This window comes from Emydura macquarii, unplaced genomic scaffold (genome assembly GCF_026122565.2).
Source record: "Emydura macquarii macquarii isolate MOO-44397 ecotype Brisbane River unplaced genomic scaffold, CSIRO-AGI_Emac_v2 contig_3517, whole genome shotgun sequence".
Lineage (NCBI taxonomy): Eukaryota > Metazoa > Chordata > Testudines > Chelidae > Emydura > Emydura macquarii.
Window position 1 is genome coordinate 6,640,980 of NW_027133654.1, and position 12,429 is coordinate 6,653,408.

The 12,429-nt window shown below is 40.6% G+C and overlaps 1 protein-coding gene across 1 annotated transcript in view; it reads right to left on the reverse strand.

Annotated features, from left to right (window-relative positions):
- The window catches only part of DISC1 (DISC1 scaffold protein), a 311,403-nt gene that overhangs the window by 189,804 nt on the left and 109,170 nt on the right, over positions 1–12,429 (reverse strand). Inside the window, 1 exon segment of the mRNA XM_067535895.1 lies at positions 590–644. Coding sequence (XP_067391996.1) covers positions 590–644 — 55 coding nt within the window.

Below are 12,429 nucleotides of genomic sequence, written 5' to 3' on the forward strand. Positions count from 1 at the left end.
GTCCATTAAGTGTCCAGGAAACTATGATGCACTTCATGACTTTTTGTAGTGTTTGTGAGTATATCTAAACTTTACCCAGATGGGATGAAAAAAGTCATTCATTTATCATAATTACCCTGGGTCTGATTCTGATTTCCATTTGCACCATTGTAAATTCTGAGTAACCTCACTGACTTCAATGGAGTTACTTTGGATATACCCCAGAGAAACCAATATGAGAATATGGCTCTTTTTTCCTGAGAATAAAGACTTTAAATTGTGACCAGATTTCACTTTCATTTCATAAAGCTGACAATTCTAAACTGAGGCCAACAGATTATTTTCTCTTGTGAACATGAGCCAAGAAATGTTACATTTAATGAACCATTCCTCCTGTTTCCTTTGGTAGACACACTAACATTTTTAATGCTTTTACCAGGTTCAGATTTCTTTTTTAAATATATATTAAGAATATTTTACATGTGAAACATATTCAGAAGAAATTCCATACATTTGGCCTTTCAAAAGACAGAATATTATATTAAAAAGTAGTTCATTATTTTTGTTTTTTAAATGTACTGAAAAAAAATGATAGTTAATGTGCACTTACTTTGGCAGTCGTTTCTTTAATGGACACGCTGAGTGACTGTTCTTTTTCCTGAAGGCTAGAAGGATTAAAATAAAATAAAAATGTTGACCTTCTTTATTAATCATGGTATGTTACACAATATATTTTTTCATAAATAAGTACAAAGGCTTTAAGATTATTCTTCCAAGCATAGAGGACCAATGCTGGGATAAAAATCATATTTCTCAAAAATCTTCATTTAGCCTGTGTTACTAATAATACTATGCTGCAGATTATTAGAACTGAAAGGGGTTTTTTTCAATCTTCTTCTCAGCTGATCTGTTTGTTTACTTTTACATTTTATTCAGCATGGACAGTAAAACTAGTGTACAACCTATTTCACGAACAAGTTTTCATGTACCATATAAACTCAATCATAATATCAATAACAAGAAGAAGAAAAAGACAATCTCTGTTCAAAAGAACTTCCTATATAGGTAATCAACTGTGTTCAGGTTTCCAGCACTGCCAGAGAATGTTTAAAATCCATCATCCTGTTTTCACTGAAAAATCACTTGAAAATATTTCTATTTATATTTGTTTTTGTAATTTTAAAAAACCTTCCATACAAAAGTTTTGCCCTGTATTACTCAATTGTATGCTCATGCTTTGCAGATACAACCCATGTTTGTGCATACAATTTAAGATTTTTTGCATGCACACAACAGTCAGGCCTACTAATTGTGTGTTGTTATTATTGAACACCCACTGATCTGAACCTATACATTTATATATACAAATTAAATACAAAAATTATATTAAAAGAATGTTACAGTTGCAAAGTCAAACACGCAAAAGTTATGAAACATCAGTATTAAGGTTGCATGTGCAACCTTCATTCACCCCTTTGTTGTGCATGTGCATTATGAAACAGTTTTTGATTCACATGATCACAAACTATTATTTCCACAGGACCCCTGCCTCATTCAGTGCAAAGGCTGGATGGTTGTCAGAGAAAGAATCAGACCTATGTAGTGAATGAGGATGTTATCTGTAGGACCCATGCCACATTTGTTCCCAAGTTGAAAGCTGTGTCATGAATGAGGCAGAGGACAGTAAGAAGAGAAAGGACAATTTTGTTGTTAAGGCAGTTGAAGGCCATCCTGGAGAACCTGATTTTACCCCTGCCTCTGCCATAGATTTACTATATAATGCTGAGCAAGACCTTTAAACCATTTTTTTCATAGGTGGTCACTAACTGTGTGTTCCTCATTTTCTAGAAGTCCAGCTTCAAACCCGGGGGGTCACTGATTTACAGAAGTGCTGAGCACTCAACTGCAACTGAAGTCAATGAGAAATTAGGATATGAATAAATAAAATGGTCTCCGAAAAATTAGGCCATGGGCATCTCACAATGGGCCACGAAAATTAGTGTGAACTTTTGATATTATCTCTCTGCCTTAATTCCACATCTGTATGATAGGCATAATACTGCTTTACTTTACAGGGGTGTTGTGAAGATAAATCAATTCATGTTTGTGAAGCACTCACATGCTACAGTGATGAGCTCCATGTAAAACTCAAATAAAAAATTAGTAATTGTACAATCCAGACTAGGGTTTCAATAGAGGGTCGCAAATAAGGCATGGGTCACACATTGCACAATGAGGATAAAACGAAAAACTGAACTGATGCTTATTAATTGAGCACCATCCATCCTGTACACTGAATGAGATGGGGGTCCTGTGGAAAAAATAGCATATATTCATGGAATTATATACTGTATCATAATGCATGTGCACAAGGGAACAAATTAAGTTGAACAGACAACTTTAATCCTGGCATTTCCTCACATTTGAGTACTTGACTTTGCAACCTTCACATTCTTTTAATGTGAGGGTTTTTTTGGCATGTGATTTCCTAGGTTTTAAAAAAGCAAACTGAAAAAACAAATTCCATCATGATGTTATTACTATTTGTATCATTGTAGTGCCTATAAGTCCCAGTCATGGACCAGGACTCCTGGTGCTAGGTGCAGTATGAACACAAAACAAAAAGACAGTCACTGTCTCAAAGAGCTCAGAATCTAAGTAGCATCATATTGACTTCAATGTGGCTCATCAGCAGGGTTAGAACCTTTAAATCCACAGCACAGGCCTCTGCCATTTGAGCTAACAGACTAACAGATAGCAGTAGTAAGTTGTCATCCTCTCCGTGGGCCAACCACAAGGAGATGAGACACACATTAAGTCAGTGGGTTTTACAGCTATATGCTGACATTACAGAAATTTCAAAACTCCGGAATCCTGGGTTCTATTCCTGGTTCTCTAGGTGAGTATACCCTAGTGATTACAGATCCTTCTGCTCCTGCCCCACCCTATGCTGGATCCTCCAATCTGTCTTTCCCCACCTTCTTGTGGCTCCCTTCCCTGTCCCAGTCTGGCCCCCATCCCTTCCATGGTTCTTCGTCCCAGTCCCCACTCCTCTTGATTCCTCATCCAAGGGGAGAATTGTGAACAACATTAAGAGCCAGCAGGGGGAGCACTGAATGCACAGGAGAGACCAGCTGCAAATCCCACACATGCCACTAGGCCACAAGTGAAAGCCAGTGCCACTGCTGCTAAGCTTTTGTGGACATCAAAACAGCCAGTGGACAAACAGTATCACAGGCAAGTCCAGCATCAACTTTAGCAAGTGATGTCCTCATGCAATCCATCATCCCAACAATGTGGACCGTTCACAAGTAAATAAATTAATGCAGCCCTTGCAGCCAGGCAACTGGGAAAAGCAGCAAGAAAAGATGCTATCTATACTGAGTTCCTATATTACGTGGGGGCCCACTGGCACACAAATGGATGATATAGCTTTTCACCAACATCCTGGAGACTGGTGAAATCCCCTGCACACGGACAGAAGCCAAGGTCCCCGTACTCCTAAAGCCAGGGAAACCGGCAGATTACCCTTCTAGTTATAGGCCAATCTCCGTTTTGTGCACCACCTACAAGGTGATGGAGCGTATGAGTCTGAACCAAACTGGGCCCATTGTGGACACCAGCCTACACAGAACTTGTGGCAACCAGGTCCTGGCCCTCACTACAAGTATCAATGAAAACTCTACTGCTTTCATCGATCTGTCAGCAGCGTGAGACAGTCTGGAAGGATGATCTGCTACTGAACCTCGCCAAAGTGATCCCCTGCGAGCAGATTCTCAGGCTGCTCAGTATCACACTTAGCGGCTGAAGGTTGCGCATATACTTTGGAGATCAAACCAGAAAGCCATGTACTTTGAATAATGGGCTACCACAAGGCTCTGTACTTGCCCCAATACTCTTCAGTGTATACATGAGTGATATGCCTGAAACAATAGCGCAGAAGTTTGTGTAGGCGATGATTTGGCACTCACAACTCAAGTCTGTAGCTTTAAAGGACTTGAAGTGTCATTTACATCTGACCTTAAGATCATGGAAGAGTACTTCCAAAAGTGGTGCCTGAGACCAAATCCGAGCAAATCTGTTGTCTCTATTTGCCACTTGACAATATAATCGCTCATAACACTAACTGTCGAGTTTTGTGGTGAAACTGTGCATGATGACCCAAAGCCAACACATCTCACGGTCATTCTTGACCGCTCACTGAACTTTCATGACCTTTTCAAGAAAGAAGCCTCTAAACTGAAGACTCTCATCAACATTATTCAAAAGTTAGCAGGAACAAACTGGGGATCAACTGCCCTGGCACTATGAACATCAGCCTTGTCCCTGGTGTACTCAGTTGCAAGGTACTGTGCACCGGTGTGGACAAGAAGCTGCCAAACCCAACTTGTGGAGAGGCAGCTGAATCAGATCATGCAAATCATCATGGGAACTTTAAAATCAACACCTCTACCATGGCTTTGTATATTAGTAAACATCGAACCTCCCACTAGCCATCGAGCTAAGGTCACAGCACAAGAACTTAAATGTGCTGAAGACTACTCAGAACTTCCCATCTGACAGGTTATGGATAACATACCCTAACACACCTGAAATCACAAAAAACCACTATGGACCACACGTGACCACCCCCATGTCTCTGGATCCAGCCAGTGAATGGCAAAGTGTCAGGATCTAATCTACCGTTCCAAATAAGCACTTTGTTACTGACCCAACAAGTCACCATCCCAGTTTTGACCTGCCATGCAGACATTGGACCACACTGAACTGAATTCGAACAAACCATGGAAGATGCAGCTACTTGATGGACAAGTGGAAAATAAAAGACTCCCCTTTGTGTGACTGTGATGAGAACATCCAAACCATTGGATACATCATAATGCAATGCCCCCAATATGGATTCAAATGTGAATTGGATGATATCCATATCACAAAGCAAGCATTGAAATGGCTTATCAACCTACAACTGCATCTACAGAATGTTGCTCTGTAGATGCCATATGCCAGAGAGAGAGAGAGAGAGAGAGAGAGAGAGAGAGAGAGAGAGAGAGAGAGAGGAATCGTTTACGCATCTTAAAGAATATCCCATCATCTAATCCATGCTTCACAACAAGAATTATGCCAATTATGTCCACTGGCTACAAACTGTCTTCCACCAAAAGAGGATTTCTCCTGTCATTTTTCCTCAGATTTTGCGTTCCCAGGTTGTATCGGAAAGAAACAACAAGATAATTTACATCAAGAGAAAACAGATGCAACTGATACAGTAAAACAACCCAGATCTTCAGCTGTTGAGTGTAATAATAGGAATGTGTCAGTGGGTACTGAGCCTGTGAAGTTTTAATAACCCAGACCCATTCAGATGACAGAGGCCAGGAAATAAAATTCAGTCTCTTACCAGTACTCCTGTGTCTCACACCTTTATTACAAGAGTAGCACTCTGTCTGCTCAGAAGCTCACTTACTTGCTCTTCCTTTTGACTATCAGAGAGAACTTTTTATAGAGCTCCCTAATTTAACACTAAGGTCTTGACTGGACCACTAGGCTATAGTTCTGACCCATTAGCTCACTCCTTTCTATCAGGACAGCTAAGAAGCAACTTAACTGCCTATCTGCTAATGCTCAGATAGGGCCTCTTCTTCCTATCATAGGACCATTTAAAAATTCTTTTAAATATCCTATATCGTATAACTCACAGACTGAGAATGCTAGAATGTTGACCCAATTGATTGAAGGACTGGAATGAGACACGAATTCAATTAATAGCAGATTTAGCTGACAAAATGCAGGAAAGGACATGTTTTTGACATTCACACAACTGACAGCAGTCTATATTTAGCATACAATTTCTTCAGTTCACGTAAATAGCCTTGTAGGTTCATCATTTAAACCTCCAGCAACAGACCCAGACACATTTGGGGGTGGGCTGGGATTGGGGGGGGAATAAAACAAGGTGATCCTAAAAGAAAAGCAGCACAGATTTGCAGAATGTATCTTGGAGCCTCCCCACATACCCACTGTCTCCAGCTAAAGAAGCATGAACTAAGGAATTAAATTACCGGATGATGAATGATGTAATATACTGGCAAACACATGTGATTCAGCCAGGGAACTTCATGAAGAGCTGGGAATGCCTCATATTTAGAATATGTTTCTGACTTGACACTTAACAGTAGACTATGGAAAAGCTTAAAATTACCAAATGCTTCAGTGAATGCAAGCAAGCCAGTATTCCCTGTCACATATTAATATCTTGCATAGTTGATGCGACACAAAAAATAGATAGCAGATAATATTTATGGATATTTCAAATTATTGTGAGACTGTCTGAGAAATCACTGGAAAACATCTTGCATCATCTATGGTGAAGGATCCTAGAAGAGGAGTATAGTTCTGGAGTAAGGGGAAAGGATGATCTTATTTCCAAAGAAAAGGATAGGGAGTCAGTTCTAGTTTGTATTCCTGCCCTTGCCACAGACTTCCCATGTGAACTTTAGGGGCCCCTAAACATTATGACGCAATAGCTCATGCTTGTTTGGTCTCATGAAGAAAATTCTGAGAGATTGTGACCTCCCTGCCATTATAGAGGAAACGGGCCTGCCCAAAGGAAAACTAAATAGTGCAGTATAAGGAAGAATTGCTTACTGTTAATTAGAGGCATGTTTCTGGTCTCTTTCCCTTAGTTTTGTCTGCATTCTCACCTTTCCATATTAAGATATTATGTGCAGATGTTTAGCCTTTCAAGAAAGAGGGAGGAGGAGGGAGCCTGACACCAAATAGCAGGCAAAAACCAAGACAAGATTCTCTCTATATTCTTGAGATTCACTAACGGATGAACCTTTTCTACCCAACTGGGAGAGTATACGCCAAGATGAAATATTTATACACTATTGTGATAAAAGATGTCTACAGAATATAGACAACAGTCACCGTAATTACACAGTAATGGAATGCACTGCAGTATGTGGGTTAAGCACACATGAGAAAGCATCAATTACAAATAATTTGATTCTGACATTGGTGCAAGGACATACAGAAACTGTGGGGCTTGTCTTAACTGCAACCATTAGCTTAAGTTAGTCCACTTCAGCCAGCCTCACTCCAGTGAGAGGGACCACACTGCCAAACGATGTGTGTGCGCAACACAAAGCGATATGATTAGCAATACAATGAGTGAATTAGGAGTTGATGAGCTGTTGTAACTTGAGCTGCTGCATTCTCACAGCAGTACTAGCTCAAGCATCAGCAGCACTTGTGCTTCACAACATGCCTCCCTCCGGCAGGCCAGCTAGCCCAAGCTTAAAGCATCAATTAACTGGAGTTAGATATTTTTGTGGGTGGACAGGAGTCAGACTGAGACAAAACCTGAGCTGTACCTCAAGCTAACAATGCAGTGAAAACTCCAAATTGTTTCTACTTTGATCCAGGCCTGTAAGGACTGGAAGATACAAGACTACATCATAGCAGTAAGTATCAATCCTTGTACCACCACTCTCACCTAAAAGATTATTCTGTTTCTTTCTACTCCACTCACCCTACCTCTATCCCTGCTTCGAACAAAACCAAATCACCTACAACATAACAAAACAAAGTTATGCCAATCAATACTGGGTTCATTTGCTTTAATTTTATATCCCTATCCTCAATCCCTCCTCTCTTCTTGAGTCTTTTAGACTGTCAACTCTCTGGGACAGGTACTGTCTCTTTTTTTTGTGTACAAGAGCACAAGGAGATCCTGATCTTCAATAGGGCCTTTGGGAATTACTATAATATAAATGTTTAGCAGGAACAGTAATCTGTTAAAGGTCACCTAATCTGACAACCAGGTCTATACTGAATTTGCAATAAAGTGAAAAGTGAAACTGCTGAATTGAGGACTCTTCCCTTATGCAAGCTATGAATCATCTTTCATTTTCTCATATACCTCACAGCATACATAGATTCTGGAAATTGACCCCATAAAAGTGGTGTCCATTTTGCAGGTATAAATGGAATCGACAAAATTTGCACCTACAATCCAACTGTGAGTGCAAATCAAATGGAGCTAAAACTCCTCATCTCTGCACTCACAATTCATTTTGATGGCTCAAAAATGTAGGTACAGATTTTGCCGGCACAAATTTCACCTGCAAACAGGATTGATCCATCCTCAACCCATATGAAAACAGAGCCCTAAGGCCCAATTCATACCAGATGAGCGCACTTCCACTGCACTCAGCAGGATCAAGTAGTTCACAACAGATCTGAATATGGTATGGTATTCAAATTATGTGCAATGGGACAATTTGAATTCCAAACAACTCTTTAGAGAATCGCCCACCCCACAAAGAGTATAAACGTTTGTTTAATACAGAGTTTGGAATATACTAGAGTTTTTAATGTGTCAAAACATTTCACCAGTGTATGTGTATGAAACTTTCCTTCAAATTCTAGGATTCCAAACTCTAAAACAGAAAAATTAAGCACAACCTCAGAAATTGAAAGAAGGGAGTACAGATTTTGGTAAAAATGCCTGAGATTATTTTTAAACCCACTTTGTGCTCATGGCATTATGGTAGCCACTCGAGACCAATAATCCACAACTCAGTGCATCTAGACCTCCCTACCAGATATATGCAGTTTAGAGTGAGATAGCGCAGAACCACCAATTTCTTAGACATTTGAAAAGTGAACACATTATAACAGCAAGGTCAACATCCCCATCACTGTCACTTTTCTGATTCCGGGGCAAAAAGTGCTTAACTTGTTCAAAAGATGAAAATAAACACATCAGACTCTACCTAAGTCTTTGTATTCTCACCTCTAAAGGCAAGTTGAAAGTGCTGACCTTCAAAAAAGCATTTGTGAAACTCTTCATGAAAGACGTAAAAAAAAAAAAAAAAACCACTCAAGGGGATTTTTTGGTAACTATGTTGCAGCCTACATCAAGGGAAAAATATAGCAAAATTCTATTGAGAAGTCAAAAATGCAGAGCTTTTTCTTGGCCTTCAGCAGACTCCACAACATAAACCAATCAAGCAATCAATAATTCCCTCGCACTCTTATAATTCCCTCTATGCAAGCATCTCAGAATGCTCGGAGGTCAGATAAAAAGACAAATTTTACATTGTGACAAAGCTACACTAAATAAAAGGACCTTAAGACTACACAAACAATAGCCAGGACTGAGAATGTGAGAGAAATTAGAAAAAAAATGTGTATTTACCAGGAAATTCTGTTTCATTAAGTAATAAGGTCCACAGATCCATCACAATGGGTAACTCAGCCTGCTTGCAGCTTGGGGGCAGAACCAGAAGCATCAATCACTGACAGCAGGTAAATGCCCCACCCCCTGAAATTCATTCCAGTTCCGACAATTTCCACAGCTGGGATAAATCTGATCTACTTTCCCAAATTACAGATTGTGTTAAATAAACTTAAATGAAAAAGCACAAAACCGCAGAGCCTGGGAAATTTTCCCTAACAAAATAAACTCAAATCTGTGGCTGTCAATTTCCACCTCTATTCAGGATTATCTGATTGTTTGCAGGGTGGGCTAAATGTGTGGATCTTATTACTCAAAGAAAGAATTTCAAGGTAAGCACAGATAGATGTCACTATTCTTCATTTTGCTAATGTCCACAGATCCATTACAATGCGATTTTCACAGCAATGTGCCTCCTTGGTGGGAAGCAGGATTATCATTAAAATGTGGACATGCAAAATGAGGTATATTATTGTGGGCCCTACAGGGTGGAGAAGATTTGTTCCAAAAACCAGCATTGACTGAAGATTGATTCAATATGTAAAATTTTGGTGAATTTATTAATTGATGGCCATGTGGTTGCCTAGCAGATCTCAATACAGAAGACATGATTTTTCTACCCTTAGATTGTCAGTTTTCCTAAGGACTAAACTTTGATGCTTAACAGAATGAAGAATATTTAATTTAGTTTACTTTAGCTCTTTAGTTTATTTTAGGAATGAATACCATGAGAATAGTGAGAACTACCTGTCTGAATTAAAAATGAAAACACTGGGCGTCATCTGAGAAAATTCCCAACTTCAAAATTCATCTGTTTGGAGACAATAACTACTGGGAGATCTACTCCAACTGATAGGAATCATAACATCTCCTGCAGGAATTCAATCTGTGGAGTGCTGAAAAAAGCAGAATGAGGTTCTGAAGTCATGCTCTTTGGCCTTGTGGGATTGGAATAAGTATTTTTGCCCTGAGGAAGTATTTAAAATGTTCAAATTGTATCAAACTTCTTTTTCTTGAACATGTTGATGATAGCCACTTCAGCCAGAGAAGCAAACGATATCTGTGCTGCTCTCTCTCCTTGCTATCTTTTGTATGGTACTAGGGAGCTGCGGAAAAGATGAGAAGCATATAACAGAGATAAGGCCCAGCTTTGTGAGAGGTCATTCACCACCACACATCCAGGTGAGATGATATAAACATGGAGAGGCCACAGGACTCTTTATTGCTGTTTCCAGATGCAAAGAGGCCAACCACCAGCCCATCAAATTGACTTGCAATGAGTGAGGATATTGCTGGGTGCAGGTTACATTCTGCCTACCCCAACTCCTGCCATGTAAGTCTTGGTGCTTATCAGCCCATTGATGGTCACTGCACATACAGATAGAGAAATTGCTCTGTTAAGGACAAGGGAGTCAATTTTCTCTGTGGGGTCAAGCTGATCGTGTTCCTTCTAGTTTATTATGAAAACCTCATCAGACATATTGACTGTCATGACTAGAACACGTCTGTTGTCCATGGAAGGAGCAGTGGGAGGAAGCTGGGCCAAAGGACCCCTTACTTGATTTCCAACATGGGCAGCATCCATGCTGGGTCCGATTTCCTCCATCCACCGCCTCAGTGACCTGAGGGGCGGCTGCTGAGTTTCACTATCATGAGCATGGTTGCTGGTGTGGCCTCTAGAGGCTTATACACAGTCTTCCTTCAGCAATCATTCCTGACACAGAAGGAAGAGAGGGAGCTACTTGTCCCTTGAGCCAGTTTTTCCAATCCTGCCTGATTCATTTCCTGCTCAAAGAGAGACGGCAGGTAAATCTTGCCAAGACTAGGCTGTGAAGCAAACTGTTCTCCGCCCACAGAGCCAACTGAGCCCCTCAGCAAGACACTCGATAAGGGGGTGAGATAAAAGACACAGATCCTTCCGTTTGCCTCTGGCTTTTCTCAGCCTAGCTTTCTCCCAAAAGCTTGTGGGGGGGGGCCAGCTGCTGCAAAGACCTCAGAGGGGAAGGGGTGATAAGGAGACAGTCCCCCCAAAAGGCAAATGCAGCCCCTTGGATGCACCTGGAAATTAGACAGAGACATTACTGAGCCAAACTGTTAGCCAAGAAATTTGAAATAAAGTTTGGAATTGCCCTCAGAAAAGTTCTTCACAGGGAGGTCTGGTTGACTTGCAATAATGGCCTGTGAGAATTACTCCCTACTGGTTGATATGGTAAAATAACCATATGTCCTGATCCTGACAACTTTCCTATCTATTTAAGCCAAAGCTTACTTTAGCTACTGCAAGGTATTATGGGATACTTTGCATAAGAGAACAGGATTATAGTAAAGATACAGGCCAATTTAGGCTATATAACTGCTATAATATTTGTGCTCAATGCATACTTTGCCACAATATATATATATATATATATATATATATATATATATATATATATATATATATAGTGGCAAACAGCCAGCCTCACCCTAGAGGGTCTCGCACTTCCACCCCTTGTAGTGGGCCAGGGAGTCACCAGTTACCCCGTCTCCCCAGGGAGGTACCTTACTCTGGGGCTCCCTCCTGCTGTCTGGGGCTGGGGCTAAGGCTTTTCCCCTTCTCTGCTCCTCTGGCTGCAGAGCACCACTGTCTGCTAGCTCGGGGGAAGTTTCTCCTCCAACTGCCACAAGCCTTCTGGCAGCTTCCTCCTCCTATGCTCCCCCCTGCCCCTTTAGGAAAGGCAGGGCTTAAGTACACCTGGAGTATCCCTTCCTTGGGTCCAGGTGTCTCTAACTGCCCTGCAGCAATCTCTCCTCTGTCTGCAGGGAAAAGGGCTTTTAGCATTCTTGGGCTCACATTCTGGTCCTGGTATGCCCTTCTGTGGCCATCTGGCCTGACTTTACCACAATATATATACATATGGAACAGATAATATATTACTATGAGAGAGAGAGAGAGAGAGAGAGAGAGAGATGCTAGCCGGCATATTATTGGTCAACAGATCCCCCAAATACTATTTGGTAACAAACCACAGGGATGGAGTGGGTTAAAAGATTGATAATGCTCCAATTTGCTTAGTGGTCTTCTAGTCCATCTAGTCCCCATGGTTTGTTTCATAAATGTGAAAAAGCCTCTCTTGAAAATATGTAAGAAAGAATAAAAATGTATGTTTAGATTATTTTGTTTTTGTCCAAATATAATGGATATAACTTCCAAATTGTTGGGTGGC